Source organism: Leopardus geoffroyi, chromosome C3 (assembly GCF_018350155.1).
Source record: "Leopardus geoffroyi isolate Oge1 chromosome C3, O.geoffroyi_Oge1_pat1.0, whole genome shotgun sequence".
NCBI classification, from domain to species: Eukaryota; Metazoa; Chordata; class Mammalia; order Carnivora; family Felidae; genus Leopardus; species Leopardus geoffroyi.
This window is the reverse complement of record NC_059338.1, coordinates 28,801,461-28,817,913: the sequence shown is the minus strand read 5'-3', so window position 1 is coordinate 28,817,913 and position 16,453 is coordinate 28,801,461. Positions and strand designations below refer to the sequence as shown.

Below are 16,453 nucleotides of genomic sequence, written 5' to 3'. Positions count from 1 at the left end.
CACATTCCAAGCACTGTGACTATAAGGGACTGTGACACTGTCTGCCCGAATCCTGCTCCTGCTACGTGTAGTTTGTAAAAGCTTCACACACCATGGCGAATTAGCCAGCATTGATTCCCAAGTTGGCAGCCAAAGTACTAAAAAAAAAAAAAAAAAAAAAAAAGGAAAAAAGAAACATATTTAGGAAGTTTGGTGAACCCTAAAGGAGTAATGCCAGGTCAGTTCAGTCCTCGGAACCTTCAGTGACCAGGTAATTCGAACTCCTCGCCACCGGGGTGCTGCCAGTCTACGTAGCCAAGACTAGCAGCTTTCGCGGACCCGGACAGGGCCAGCTCTGCCGCGTCGCGCCGCTGCCCCGCCCTCACGCTGCCCCTGAAGTCCAGGCTCCCATTGGTTGCGGGAGGAAACGGTGAACCAATCCACATAGACTTTAACGCCCTGCTCTCGCGATCACTTCCGCCGCTAGGGTCAGGCTCCGCCCAGCTTGCCCGGCATCACTCGCGCCGGTGGAGTCAAGATGGAGGAGTACGCGAGAGAGCCTTGGTGAGCCATACCACTGTCCTTGCTTTTAGTCCTGCCCCTCTGCTCACGGTCCTCGTTCTCCCCTGCCCAGTCCCCTGAGGTGCAGGCCGGCCTCAGTCGCAGGCTTGTCGGCTTGGGTTTGTTCACCGTAGGCAGCACCGTCTTGAGCAGCCAGTCGGCTTCTCAGTCCTGTGCTCCCTGGGCGGCATGTGACAGCCTCGCCGCCTCCAACCTGGCACTCTGGTGACCTTGCGTTGGATGAGGAGGTCCAGACTTGGGCTAGTGGGAGCCTCGGAACCTGCTCCCAGCCCAGGACGCGGTCGCCTTGTGCGGGGTTAGTAATAATCCCCCCTGTACGCTGAGGTGACCTTGGACGCGTCCCCGTGCCACGCTTTGATCAGTTCCTGTGTTGAAGAAGGGACAGTAGGGCTCTGAGGGAGTGCCATTCTGGAGGCATTATTTGTATCGGGGGATGTGTCCGCAGGGCTAAGCATTTCAAATGTGTGGAACAGAGATTTTACCCAAAGGGTCTGGATAAACTCCTCTAGGCAGGGGCCTCGTATTCGTGCTTGGAATTCTCCCTTGGTAGACAAGGGGGACAAGAATTATCTGGAAAATAGAGATAGTAGCATGTGTTCTTTGAGAAGCCATGAACAGAAACTCACGTATTCATTCAGTATTTGAATGAGGTCTCGGTGCTCACCACTTTATAGGTTCAAAAGAGTAAAAGCATGAGTAAGTCAAGCACATAAGACGGCAGAATTGCTGTAAGAAGTCTCAGGTTGCCTAACTTTAAGGCTTGGGGGGGGGGGGTTCTTAAGTGAGAAATCAAATCTTGGTTATTTGCGTTAATCAACTGTTTGTGTGAGAGCAAAAGGCAAGGTGTCCTCAATTTGTGAAGGTGCCCAGGACTTTATATTATTATCTTGCCAGCAGTAGCCATGTTACCTGCTTTGTGCCTTTTTTTTTTTTTTTTTTTTTTTTTTTTTAATCCCTCAACTAGGATACAGGGCATATGTTTCAGTACCTCCTGGCTCTTTAAAATTACCAAGGGGCGCCTGGGTGCCTCAGTTGGTTAAGCATCTGACTCTTGACTTAGGCTCAGGTCATGGTCTTTCAGTTGGTGAGATTGAGCCCGGTGTCCCGCTCAGGCTGACATTGTGGAGCCTGTGTGGGATTCTCCCTCTCTCTCCCTCTCTCTCCCTCTCTCTCCCTCTCTCTCCCTCTCTCTCCCTCTCTCTCCCTCTCTTTCCCTCTCTTCCCCCTCTCTCCCCCTCTCTCCCGCTCTCTCTTTCTGCCCCTCCTGCACGCTCTCGCCCTCTCAAAATAAGTAAACTCAAAAAAATTTAAAATTACCAAACGTAATTATCCTTCTTCCTAAGTCATGCTTACATGTGCAGAATTCAGCACATTGTAGACTGCTATCAGCAGCTGTTGGATATATTTTTTAACTTTGTTGAGTTAAAGATGTTACAATGAATTTTTATCTAATCAATTAGGTGGTCCCTTTGTTTTCTCTTAGTACATATGTCCTGAAGCAATAGAGTCAGTTGTCTGGTTAGTTTTGTAGTGAAAACTACTTTGATCTGGGGCACCTAGATAGCTCAGTCAAGCATCCTACTTTGACTCAGATCATGATCTTGCAGTTCACGAGTTTAAGCCCTGCGTCTGACTCTGATGACAGCTCAGAGCCTGGAGCCTGTTTCAGATTCTGTGTCGTCTTCTCTCTCTGCCCCTCCCGTGTCCGTGCTCTGTCTCTCTCTCAAAAATAAATAAACATTAAAGAAAAGTTACTCTGATCTTCTGTACTGCCTTGTTTGATAAGAGCATTTTCTCAAGTCATTCACCCTCAAACTATAAGCATCTTTTTCCTCCCTCCACACCACCCAGCCTCCAAACAGGCATACCATAAGCAGTCTGAATTCTTTCATAATCTGCCTTTCCATTCCTGTTGTCACGATCTTACCAGCATCCTTATGCCTTTTACAATACCTTCCTAATTGCTCTCCTTACCTCCAGCCCACTTTAATACATCATATGGACTTAATCATCCTAAGTACTTCTTTTATCATAGGTTTCTTTTCAAAAACCCATAGTCTGTATGATATAATGGAAACGATTTAGAGTTTTGAAGTTCTAGATTTTTGTATTTAAATTGTACTAGTTACGTATATGACATTGGGAAATTTACTTAATCTCTGTCTGAGACTCTGTTCACCTGTAAAATGAAGAGGAGACAGGAATACTTTTTCTGCAAAGTTAAGATTAGAGATTCTACAGGAAAATAACCTAACTTTTTTGAAAATCACAGGTCTTATTTGCACTGAAGGCACCTACAACATAGTTAATACTTAACAAATGAAAACAATTGTGTTACTTGTTCCCTGTATTTGTATTTACATTCTTTTATTATTTTTTAAAAAGTTTATTTATTTTTGAGAGAGAGAGAGTGAGCAACAGGGTGGGTTGGGAGCAGGGACATAGAGAATCCTAAACTGGTTCTGTGCTGTGAGTGTGGAGCTAGTTGGGGCTCAAACTCAAGAACCATGAGATCATGACCTGAGCCAAAATCCAAAGTCCGATGCTTAATCAACTGAGCCACCCAGGCGCCCCTAGTATTTGTATTCTTTTAGAGTCTAGCTTCAATCTTCCTTTTGTATAGCCTGTCACTTCTCTGCAGGAACATTTTGATTTAGCCAGAATTTAGCCAGATTTAGCCAGAAACCATTTCCATTTTGCCTTTGTTTTGGACATCCTCTCTTGGAATACTCTGCTCTCTGATCTGAATCCTGCTGTTCTTTACTGATTATTTTAATCCTCAACTAATAAAATCATTTGGACAAGATCTTTTTTTTTTTAATTTTTATTTATTTTTGAGAGAGAGAACAAACATGAGTGGGGAGAGCCAGAGACAGAGGGAGACACAGAATCTGAAGCAGGCTCCCATGTGTCAGCACAGAACCCATGAACCGTGAGATCATGACCTGAGCCAAAGTCAGATGCTCAACCAACTGGGCCATCCAGGCGCCCCTGGACTAAATCTTTTAAAGTTACTGGCCCACCACTCAGAGGGAGCCACTGATTCATTCTCCTTTATCTTTTCTCTGTACTTCCTCTTAGTGTTTCTACCATTCTAAAGAAATTTTCTCAGTCCTTTTTAGTTTCAAAGCACTGCTTAAACTGTTAAAGTGAAATCAGATTGGGGCGCCTGGGTGGCTCAGTCGGTTGGGCGTCCGACTTCGGCTCGGGTCACGATCTCGCGGTATGTGGGTTCGAGCCCCGCGTCGGGCTCTGTGCTGACTGCTCAGAGCCTGAAGCCTGTTCCAGATTCTGTGTCTCCCTCGCTCTCTGACCCTCCCCCGTTCATGTTCTGTCTCTCTCTGTCTCACAAATGAATAAACGTTAAAAAAAAAATTAAAAAAAAAAAAAGTGAAATCAGATCACCTTGGCATTGTGTTGAACCATAGACTGAATCAGTAGGTACTGGGTACGGTGTTGAGAGCCTGCAGGTCTAACAAACTACAGGTGTTGCTGAATTTGCTTTTAGGATCACAAAAACAAACCTTGGGTAGCAAGGCCCCCAAGCATCCTGCTTGTGACAATTGGAATATGTGCCGCGTGAGGGGCACCTGGGTGGCTCAGTCTGATAAGCATCCAACTCTTGATTTCAGCTCAGGTCATGATCTTGTGATTTGTTGGTTTGAGCCCCGTGTCGGGCTCCGCACTGACACTGTGGAGCCTGTTTGGGATTTTTGTCTCTCTCACAGAATAAATAAATAAACTTAAAAAATATATAATGAATTTACTCATTCACAGACTTTTTTATAAGCCAAATTCCTGGAATAGTAGTTCTTGTTCTACTGATGACATTATTCAGATTTCATTGTGTTGTGTAAGTTAGGTTGCTACATTTGGAAGCTAAGTTTACAAATTTAACCTCTAATTATTGGAGATTAGAGTATTCCAGTGTGTAAATGGACCTGATACAAAGTAAAGTTCCAGGTGCTAACTGGGACTCAGTAAACCCGGAAAGAATTTCATACTTTAAAAAATGTTTAAATTTGTCTCCCTCTGCCCCTATTGAATCTTCATTTTGGGGGGTCTCAACTTTAAATTTTACTGCAGCTGGAGAGCTTACTTTGGTCCCTGGAAGATTGGATCAACATTGATTATAATGTAATTTCCTAAATATTTGCTCATTCACTTTTGCACAGTGCCCAACTTAGATGCAGTAATTATTAAGTGAAAATTAAGTGCTGTTAACAACTAGGGAGTTAAAGCCAGTTCCATTCCTTATGGCTTGGAGCTGAATAGATACCAATATGTTCAGAATCCTTTATCTTTGTCTACATGTTTATTTTATTGGTTGAAGTAAGCCCTGTATTGGAATCTGTTGTATCCCTTGCTATGTTAGCAAAGAAAGTTTTAAGGTTTATGAATGAGAAATACAGTCATCTTTTTATTTTTGTTTTTTTTTCCCATTCTTAGCCCTTGGCGAATTGTGGATGATTGTGGTGGGGCCTTTACGATGGGTACCATAGGTGGTGGTATCTTTCAAGCAATCAAAGGTTTTCGCAATTCTCCAGTGGTAAGTGGGTGAATGGTCTTATTTTATCATTTGAAATCTGGGTTCGCTAATATCGCCGGTGGCCCTGTCAGTGGGTTGGAAATGTATTTCTAATGTATTTTTGGTTGCTTCTTTATAGGGAGTAAACCACAGACTACGAGGGAGTTTGACAGCTATTAAAACCAGGGCTCCACAGTTGGGAGGTAAGCAGAATGTTTCCATTTGTACTTCATACTAGCTTTCCTTGTTCATTTAAAGACGCAGCTCTGGTTTTTTTCTTCGTTTTTAGCTTATACCAGTTAGTGAGTTTCGTTCAGTGTAACAGCTTGTTAGAAATTACTATAAGTTCTTCTTGATTTATGATTTATTCAGAAAGTTAACTGGAATTGCTGTATCCATTCATTTGAAAATTTTGTCTCTGTCCTTCAAATGCTCAGTGGTATTTTGGTTTTGTTTTTTTCTTCTTACCTAAAAGGAAGACAGTGTGTTTAAAGCTTCGGTTTGTGAGCGTCAAGAGTGATAGCTTCTGGGGTAATATAAAACTGAAGAGAAAGTGATCTGAAGGATTGAGGTTTCGTGAGAGACAAACTGATGATGCTGATCAGGCTTCTCTCCAAGGTTCGGCTTTGGATGTTGCACAGAGGTTATTGCAAAATTTGAAAAGAATTTATTACGCTTTTTAAACTTGGTTATTCAGAAGTTGGGAGAAGAGAGATAAAAAAAACTTAGAGACTATATTCATATACGAAGATACAGTTGGTTTGGAGAGACCATATAGAACACATGAAAAAAATTAAATACTTTTAGTCATTCCTTAGTAATTTTGTGCATCAGAAGAAATAGTCCTGTCTTTGTTTTTAGCAAACTTTTCTTTGGAAGACTAGCTAACAGCTGCCACTTATGGAGTGCTTGCTGTGTGCCAAGCACTCTGCTAAGGGCTCCACAGCATTATGTTAATCGTCACAATAACATGAGGTCAGTATTATTATCCCCATTTTCCAGATGAGGGAATCAAAGCTCTGAGAGCTGAAGTGATGGTATATCTTTTTCTTTCCTATGAAATAACTATATCCTCTGGAAGGTAAATAGTTACTCATTTTCCTTTCCTTTAATGGTTACCATGTTGTTCAAGAATGATAAGTTGTATTAAAGCACACACCAGATCCTGAATTCCCAGTATATGCAGAAGTCATATAGGTTTTTATATATGTTTTAAGAGCTGCTTCTGTCATATTATGCTTTTTCAGTGAATGAAAAAACAATCAGGTAATGTTACAGCCAAGAGAAGCTTAAAGAGACATGACCAGGGGCGCCTGGGTGGCGCAGTCGGTTAAGCGTCCGACTTCAGCCAGGTCACGATCTCGCGGTCCGTGGGTTCGAGCCCCGCGTCGGGCTCTGGGCTGATGGCTCAGAGCCTGGAGCCTGTTTCCGATTCTGTGTCTCCCTCTCTCTCTGCCCCTCCCCCGTTCATGCTCTGTCTCTCTCTGTCCCAAAAATAAATAAACGTTGAAAAAAAAAAAAATTAAAAAAAAAAAAGAGACATGACCATTAAATGTAATTTGGTATCCTGGAACAGAAAAAAGACATAGAAACTAAAGAAATCTGAATTAAGTGTGGACTTTAATAATATATTGATATTGGGTCATTAATTGTGCAAATGCACCATGGAAATGTAAGATGTTAGAAGTTAGGGAAACTGGGGGGCCTGGGCGGCTCAGTCGGTTGAGTGTCCAACTCTTGATTTTGGCTCAGGTCATGATCCCAGGGTCATGGGATCAAGCTCTGTGTCAGGCTCAAGACTGCTTAAAATTCTCTCTCTTTCGGGGCGCCTGGGTGGCGCAGTCGGTTGAGCGTCCGACTTCAGCCAGGTCACGATCTCGCGGTCCGTGAGTTCGAGCCCCGCGTCAGGCTCTGGGCTGATGGCTCAGAGCCTGGAGCCTGTTTCCGATTCTGTGTCTCCCTCTCTCTCTACCCCTCCCCCGTTCATGCTCTGTCTCTCTCTGTCCCAAAAATAAATAAACGTTTAAAAAAAAATTAAAAAAAAAAAAAATTCTCTCTCTTTCTCTCTCTCTCTCTCTCTCTCCCTCCCCCTCTCTCTCTCCCTCCCTCTCTCTCTCTCTCTCTCCCTCCCTCCCTCTCTCTCTCTCTTTTAGTCATTCCTTAGTAATTTTGTGCATCAGAAGAAATAGTCCTCTCTCTCCCCCTCTCCCCCCCTTCCCCCTCCCCCTCCCCCCTCTCTCCCCCCCTCCCCCCCTCTCCCCTCTCTCCCCCCTCTGTCCCCGTCTCCCCATCTGCCCCTCTCCCTCACTAGCACTCTCTCTCTCTTAAAAAAATAGGGGCGCCTGGGTGGCTCAGTCAGTTAAGCGGCCGACTTCAGCTCAGGTCATGATCTCTCGGTCCGTGAGTTCGAGCCCTGCGTCGGGCTCTGTGCTGACAACTCAGAGCCTGGAGCCTGTTTCAGATTCTGTGTCTCCCTCTCTCTGACCCTCCCCCGTTCATGCTTTGACTCTCTCTGTCTCAAAAATGAATAAACATTAAATAAATAAATAAATTAATAATAATAATAAGAATAATAAAAAAAATTGGGGAAACTGGATGTGGGATATATGGGAACTCTATGTCTTCACAACTTTTCTGTGACTTTAAAAGTGTTCTAAAATTAAACAATCAGGGTGAAATAGAGGAAGAGTAAGTTGTGGTATGAGTGAATTGGGATTGTTTATTTCAATCCTTGGGATTGGTTTTTTAAGAAAGCTATTGAAAAATCTTTATGGTGCCTTGCTTTTTTAAAAATACTGGCATGAGGGGTGCCTGGGTGGCTCAGTTGGTTAAGCATCTGACTTTGGCTCAGATCATGATGATCTCACAGTTTGTAGGTTCCGGCCCCATGTCAGGCTCTGTGTTGACAGCTCAGAACCTAGAGTCTGCTTCGGATTCTGTGTCTCCCTCTCTCTCTGCCCCTCCCCTGCTCGTGCTCTGTCTCTCAAAAATGAATAAATGGTTAAAAAAAAAATTAAGGGGTGCCTGGGTGGCTCAGTCCATTAAGTGGCCGACTTCAGCTCAGGTCATGATCTCGCAGTTTGTGAGTTCAAGCCCCGCGTCGGGCTCTGTGCTGATAGCTCGGAGCCTGGAGCCTGCTTCCAATTCTGTGTTTCCCTCTCTCTCTGCCCCACTCCCTCTCACACTCTCTGTCTGTCTCTCAAAATAAATAAACATTAAAAAAAAATTTTTTTTTTTAAATTAACAATACTGGGATGAGGGGTGCCTAGGTTGCTCAGTCAGTTAAGCCACTGACTCGGTCTCAGGTCATGATCTCAGGGTTTGTGAGTTCAAGCCCCACATTGGACTCTGTGCTGATAGCTCAAAGCCTGGAGCCTGCTTCAGATTCTGTGTCTCTCTCTCTCTCTCTCTCTCTCTCTCTCTCTGCCCCTCCCCCACTCGCGCTCTGTCTCTTTCTCTCTCAAAAATGAACAAACATTAAAAAAAAATTTTTTTTTTTAATACTGGGATAACATTTTCAATTTAATTCAGTGAGCATTGCTGAGCTTTTCCAGTCAAAATCCAAGGGACAGGCAACATGGAAAATCACAGTTGTATCCTGAAGAGTCTTATATTTTCATAGGGGAAATTTCATGGGGGACTTTTAACACATCCCTATTATTCTTAAAGCATCTTTTGCATTTTGGAATAAGATACTCCAGGCTCATCGTATACTTACCCTGCTGTATCCATGAAGTCAGCCATTTCTCCACACAGCTCTGGTTCTGTTTAATTGAGAATGGTATTTAGAAGCCAAAATCTGGACACAAAGTGTATCATCGCTATTGGGGTGTTGCTGTTCCCAGGCCCTCTTTATAATAGAGCTTGGGGATGTATGTGCGTATATGTGAATACACACTAACCACGATATAAATATATAAACCCAAATTTATATCTGTACATACATGTTGAAAGTCATGAGATGACACTTATACTTCAATTCCAATCCAGCTGCACCGGATTTATTCTTACCTTCTCTCTTTTTATATGAATACCTCCCTCCTTGTCCTGCTTGGGCTGTGGCACCCCACATCAGGCCACCCTTCCACAAGGATACACTCAACTCCATGCCTGGCTGTCCTTCCTTGAGGACCTTTCCTTACACTGCTTTGGCTCTGGCTCTTCACACTGGGCCACCCCTCTGTTCAGACAGCCTCCTCACCCTCGGCCACCCATCTGTGTGGACATTCTCCTTGCCCTGCTTGGACTCAATGTCTCCATTCTCATCAGTAACCATAGCTTACTCTGGCAGTTATTCTTGGAGGATGGGCAAGTTTCACACTCTTTTGAGGGAGTGGGAGAGCCTTGTTTGAGGAATTTAGTGAAGCAGTTCTAATATACCTAGGCATCAGATCTCTCCCAGGGCATAGAATTACTGAGTTAGAAAACAGAACTAGTTTATTTTTATATAGTATATGATATCTAGTATTGGACCCAGAATGAGAGCTTATGCTATGCTTCAACTGGTTGTATCTACTAGATTTAGTGGATAGATAATGTGAAAACTGGGAAAGGATTTTGGTGATGATTTGGGTCTGACATTTGATGGAACCCAGTGTATTGCCCTTACTAACACACCCCTACTACTTTGAGATTTCAGAGGATAAAGAATAAAGTGACTAGAGCTCTTTGGGGCAGTTTTTCTTCTTTAATCATGATAAATATAACAACTCTTAATACGTATAAGTCATGTGTGCTCATTTTAGAAGATTTGGATAGTAAAGCAAGCACAAAGAAACTAAGTCATGTGCTATGTCACCCAGAGATGCCGACAGTTAAAATTTTAGTGTTGTCTTTCTACGTTTTGTGTGTGCTTGTGTATGTGTATGTGTGGGTGTTTGTTTTCTATTTGACAAAATGGGTATTGAGTTTAGGAGAGTTTAAGTGCGAAGTAACTTGATTTAGTGTTGGTTTTAGTTTCATGGTTGAGGAATAGAAGGAGAGGGGAAAGATAATTTCTGTCCCCTTGATGTTCCACAATTCTAACTATTTGTATCAGTCATGAGCCACTTTAGCATGTATTGGCTTACACCTATAATACATTCCAGGAGAGCTGGATTTCTTTAGTATCCCCATTGGTGATTTCATAGAGTGTATATATGCTCAGTGACACTTAATGAAAGAAAAAATAGAGGTAATGTAGAGGTATAAAAATAAAAAAAGGAAGAAACAGTGTGGCTTTGTTGTGTTTATTGCCTTTTGAACAGAGATACAGAGAGATTTGAATGTGTTTAGCCTGACTCTTCTAGGCCTGCTTATTTCTTTTAGGCTTTGGGCCATTGCTAATTTTCCAGCAGATAAAATACAACCCAAGCTTTATTAAAAAGATAAGTATTCTGCGTTTTGTTCAGTGCTTATCCAAACTTGTGTTTGCATGTATTAGTTTAGAGTGTGAGAGTTTTAAGAATATAGTATTGTTAAAGTTATTTTTGGCTGTAATATTTTAAATATAAGATGAAAAATGAAATTTTTGGTTTTTTTTTTTAATAAAATAGGTAGTTTTGCAGTTTGGGGTGGTTTATTTTCCATGATTGACTGCAGTATGGTTCAAGTCAGAGGAAAAGAAGATCCCTGGAACTCCATCACAAGTGGTGCCTTAACAGGAGCCATACTGGCAGCAAGAAGTAAGCAATCATTATTTAAAAAGGGGGGGAAAAGTAACCAATCATTATAGACACACTAGTAGAAGCAAGACTTTTTGGAAAACCTTATCTATCTTAATTTAATGACATTGGTAATACATAAAACCAAGCATCAAGTAGTTTAGTATAGCATGAATGTATATGGTAACTTGGGGAGGGGGGTTGGGAATAGGAATATCTATTTATTTGGAATATTTGAGAATGAGAGAGTGTGGAGTTCTGACCTATACAGTGGTTAAGAGTATTTCAAGTTCCAATTCTGCCATTTACTACTGTGTGACTAGGCAGTTTGCCAAACTTTTTCTGCCATAGTTTCCTCATCGGGACTCTAGAGTTAATAATCATACCTGCCACATAGCATTGTTAGGAATAATGAGTTTTGAACCGTCTTTGGATCTTTGGAACAGAAAGCAACTCAGAATTTATAGGGGGTTAGTAGTTTAGGCCAGGGATCAGCAGACTTTTTCTGTAAAGGGCCAGATGGTAAATATTTTAGGTCTTTGTCAACGGATACTCAGCTCCGTGATTGTAACATGAAAGCGACCATAGACTATATGTAAGTGAATGAGCATGACTGTACCAATACAACTTTATATAAACAGGCAGTGAGCTGGATTTGACCTGTGGGCCTTAGTTTGTTGACATTTGGTCTTAGCGAGAAAAAGGGTGGGGAGGGAGGGTAGCATGTAGCCATTTGGACAGCTCTTTCCTTTGCTATATCTTATATTAAAGTAGATTTCTATTAAAGCAATCTCTTTGTTATTAATATATTCAGATGGACCAGTGGCCATGGTTGGGTCAGCCGCGATGGGTGGCATTCTCCTAGCTTTAATTGAAGGAGCTGGTATCTTATTGACAAGATTTGCCTCTGCACAATTTCCCAATGGTGAGTCTTCTTTCTGCTTACTACCATAGCTCAAACACTGGAATGGTCTCCTGATGTTGAGAGAGAACCTATCTTGTCTGCTAAAATGTGTTAGTTTATGATTTCTACATTTGCCATGGTTCACGAAGATTAGGATACTAGGCCCTGGTTCCATTTGAAAAGGTAGATGTGGATATAGTTATTGTGTTTAACCACAGTCACCAAAATGCTTTACTGAGATGGTTTGCTGTTGATTTTTCTTACAGTTCTCAGTTTTTGTCAGTGCTCGTGTGCTTATTCTAAGAAATTGCCAAGTCGTTTTATGCTTGAAGAAAGGTCCTTGCAGATGTATTAACAATAATGATAGTCGACAACCTCTTACTGTATGTGTATGTGCCATGCCCTGTTCTAGATGCTGGGATATAGTGATGAACAAGGACTTACATTCTGGAGGGAGAAGACACACTAACACATTAACAGATAAATGAGATTTGATTGTGTTGCTTGCTGTGAAGAGAATGAAATATAGTGGTAGAAAGTGGCTGTGTTTGGGAGGGCCACTTGAGGGTTGGCAGGGAAATTTTTTTTGAAAAGTTGGTAAAATAATTTGTTGCTAATTGTTGTTCTTACATGGTGTATGGGGAAAAGTTAAATTATGGGTTAAGTGGTCGTTACACGGTCACAGAATATCTGCTTAGCTGTTAAATTGTGCACTTTCTTACAACTGCAGAAAACTTCATTTGTCTGTAAAGGGCCAGCATTCCCTTTGTCTGTAAAGGGGCAATATTCCTTGACATTGGAAGGAAGCAGAGAGATAATTGTGAGGATTTTAGTCGGAAAAATTTGACCTGGCATTTGGGGAAGGAAATATGCAGAAGAGCAACACATGTTGAAAATTATTTTTGGAGCTTGGAAAAGATTCAGCATAGAGTTAGGAATAGATCATAGCTCCCAGTTTGATTTGATTTCCCTCAGGCGCCTAGCAAGAGATTCAGTGTCTTTTTGGCACAAGTGTCAAGCACACTGCTCCGTAGATGCCAAGGATGATCTGGGGACCTCCTGGATCCTGTCACCTTCTGTTTCTGGTTTTTCATCATTACTTCTGAGTTAGTACTCTGTTAGGATAAGCACTTTCTAATTTTGCTTCGTAGTTTGTTTTTACCTACGTTAGTGTGAAAGGCTTCACATAAAACATCAGAAAATTTTCATTTTTTCAGAAATTCAGAGACTGATATAACAAAAACATTAGTTACACTGCCTTTTTTTTTTTTTTTTTTTTTAAAGTAGTTTCTTCACCCAACACGGGGCTTGAATTCATGACCCCGAGATCAAGAGTCACATACTCTACCGACTGAGCCAGCCAGGTGTCCCATGTTACATTGTCTTATAGGAATTAATCTTGGTTACTTTGCTTCAGGCTTTTTTCCTCAGAAGAGATCTTCAAAAGAAGTGCATTTTACTTGAGACAGGAGATGTGTTTCTGAAAAGCTGTGTTGGGGAGAGGAATCTCTGAAGGAAGAGTTAAGCATATTTTCCCAATTAACTTACATGAACAAGTTTTTAAAACAGTGACCAAAATTAGATAAAACTCTAATAATGGTTACCTTTGGTTTACCTGTTTCACCCAATATCTTCTCTAGTTCTCTGAAATGAACAGAGAATGCCTTCACGGTGAAAAATAAATATATATCATTGGATTGAAGCATTGAAAAGCTTCAGGGAATTTTACCACTGCCCTCTTTCTCTCTTCTTTGTAGTTACTTTTTGGTCTCAGTTTCCCTGAAAAAAATAATTGTAATTATTCCTATAAAAGTCTTTTTTTTTTTTTATTTTTAAGAACCACATTTTTGTCTTAGTTCATAGGTCCCCTCCCATCCTTTGAAAACTAAAATATTACGAGACCTGGAGCACCTGGGTGGCTCAGTCGACTAATTGTATGACTTCGGCTCAGGTCATGATATCTCGGTTTGCGGGTTCAAGCTCTGCGTTGGGCTCTGTGCTGACAGAGCCTGGAGCCTGCTTCGGATTCTGTATCTCCCTCTGTCTCTGCCTCTCCCTTGCTCTCTCTCTCTCTCTCTCTCTCTCTCTCTCAAAAATAAAATATTACAAAACTTTGATCTACAACAAGCTAGAGTATGTCTTCCCATTCCAGAACTCATTCTCTGTTTCATTGGGTATATAAATTGGATCACTGAGTTCTCTTAAAACATGACTAAGATACTTAAATTAGTGAAAATAATTTTAAATAGCTACTGAAAAGTATGTCAAGAGGTGTGAAATTCTTCCAATCTTTATAGCAGCTTGTTACAGCAATTGCTGTAAAAACTTGAATTTACCTTTTGGGGCGCCTGGGTAGCTCAGTTGGTTGAGCGTCCAACTTAGGCTCAGGTCATGATCTCGCAGTCTGTGGATTTGAGCCCCACATCGGGCTCTGTGCTGGCAGTTCAGAGCCTGGAGCCTGCTTCGGATTCTGTGTCTCCCTCTCTCTCTGCCCCTCCCCCACTCACGCTCTGTCTCTCTCAAAAATAAATAAACACTAAAAAAAAAACTTGAATTCACTTCTTGCTATAATTAATCCATCTGACTTTCCTGGCATAGCAGTTGGGAGCTGTTCATTCTGGAACATAAGGGAAGCCAGTCTGTCATGTTATACCAAATTTGGAGGCACTCTCATGAGAATTAGGCAGCAGAAATTCAGATGACTGCTCTAAGGTAGCACCTTATTTTTATTGAGTTGAGCGATTTACTCTCTACAAACACTTGTTCTTTTTAATTGTGTAATATTCAGGTGGTTTTTAAGATTCTTTTCTTTCTTAATCGCAGGTCCTCAGTTTGCTGAAGACCCCTCTCAGTTGCCTTCAGCCCAGTTATCATCCTCACCTTTTGGAGACTATCGACAATATCAATAGGACTTCTTTCCCAGGATTTCTTTATCAGAATGAGCTGTAGTTCAAGAAGGAATTTCAGAAGATAAGTTACGGTCTGCTTTTAAAACCATAGATGGGACAGCTATGGCCAAATAGGCTTTGAAGAGACACTTAGCTCTTTTTTCTATTTAAAGGAACATGGGGGGGGGGGGCAGATGTGAAAAGATAATACATTTATTTATTCACACTTGGATTGCATTTGTGATAAAAATAAATGTCTAATATCTTTAAAAGAAAATATAACAAATGCTTAGAAGATGAAGGACCAAAGGGCAAACAACAATGAAGCATGACCATCATTTCCTTGGGGACCTCTCTGCCTGGTTTTGTGTGTTTTGTCAGTCAAACAATAAAAAAACTGCTGGAACTTGCTCGCTCTTTTAAGACGTAGAGTTCTACTTTCCATCCTCGAATACTTCAAATATTGAAAAGTACATTGAAAATTGCATGTTTTATAGTGAGGCTCTCATGTCACTTGAAGCAAATGATGTATGAGAAGAATTACACAGAGTTAACATGGATCATCTCACAGTATATACTTTCTGCTTTGAAGGCTGAGGTAAAATATCCTCTACTTTGAAAGTGAAAATGTTATTTCTTGGTTTTGAGGATGTCGGTTGTAAAACTCTTTTTACCTTTGAGGCTCCTGTGTCTTGATTTTTGATCATCAGCAACCTCACCAGAAACAACTTCCTTCCAATTCTATATGAAAAGAATCCATGGGGGCTATAGTAGCACTGGAAAAGTGTTTATTATGTGCTTGAAAATAAAATATATGCTGATTTTAATGTGTCTCAAGTCCCCTGAAGCCAGTCTTCATAAAGGGTATATTTTGGGGTCTGATTGGGTCTGGAAAATGGGTTAGCATTTCAGAATAGGCCATTTTACTGCTTGTATTGGAAATGACATGTGGCCTTACAGAAGGGATGAGGCTCTTCATCTGTGTGAAATGGGGAACAAATCCGTGTGGATGGAGTGAACACACATTTATCTTTTAGCCCAGTGCCATACGCATAGTAAGTGTTTAATTGCTAATTGTAGTTTGATCTTTTTTATGTTTGGTAAGATATACATAAAATATTGTGTATCAGTTTAACCATTTGTAAGTGTAGAGTTCACGGGCATTTAAATACAGTCCAGTATTGGTGTAATCATCACAGTTATGTATATCCAAAGCTTTTTCATGATCACCAACACAAACTTTGTATCCATTGAAAAATAACTTCCCATTTCCCCTCCCCAAACCCACCCCTAGGCCCTGATAATCACAATTCTACTTCCTGTCTCTGAATTTGCCTACCAGGTAGCTCTTATAAGTGGAATCCTACAGCGTTTATCCTTTATCTTATTTCATTTAGCATAGTGTTTAAGGGTCTGTGTTGTAGCATGTACCAAAATTTCATTTCTTTTGATGGCTGATTAGTATTCCATTGTAGGTATATGCCATATTTTATTTATTCCGCCATTGATGGACACTTGAGTGGCTTCTACCTTTTGACTACTGTGAATAATGCTGCTATGAACATGGGTTAGTCCCTGCTTAAAGTTCTTTAGGATATATACCTAGGAGTGGATTACTGGGGCATGTGGTAGTTCTAGGTTTAATTTTGTGAGGAACCACCAAACTTTTTCACAGCAGCTACACCATTTTGTGTTCCCACCAGCAATGCACAAGGGTTCCAATTTCTCCACATCCTTGCCAACATTTATTTTTCTTTATTTTTTAATTTTAATTTTTTTTTTTAATTTTTTTTTTAATGTTTGTTTATTTTTGAGACAGAGAGAGACAGAGCATGAACGGGGAAGGGTCAGAGAGAGAGGGAGACACACAGAATCTGAAACAGGCTCCAGGCTCTGAGCTGTCAGCACAGAGCCCGACGCGGGGCTCGAA

General features: G+C 41.2%; 1 protein-coding gene across 1 annotated transcript; it reads left to right on the top strand.

The window, feature by feature from the left end:
- Window positions 1-440: 440 nt before the first annotated feature.
- On the top strand, window positions 441-15,350 carry TIMM17A (translocase of inner mitochondrial membrane 17A). The gene is made up of 6 exons (XM_045456499.1): window positions 441-543; window positions 5,011-5,110; window positions 5,229-5,292; window positions 10,624-10,752; window positions 11,546-11,656; window positions 14,459-15,350. The coding sequence occupies exons 1-6, from the start codon at window positions 518-520 to the stop codon at window positions 14,542-14,544; spliced, it is 516 nt and encodes a 171-aa protein (XP_045312455.1). The 5' UTR covers window positions 441-517; the 3' UTR covers window positions 14,545-15,350.
- Window positions 15,351-16,453: the final 1,103 nt, after the last annotated feature.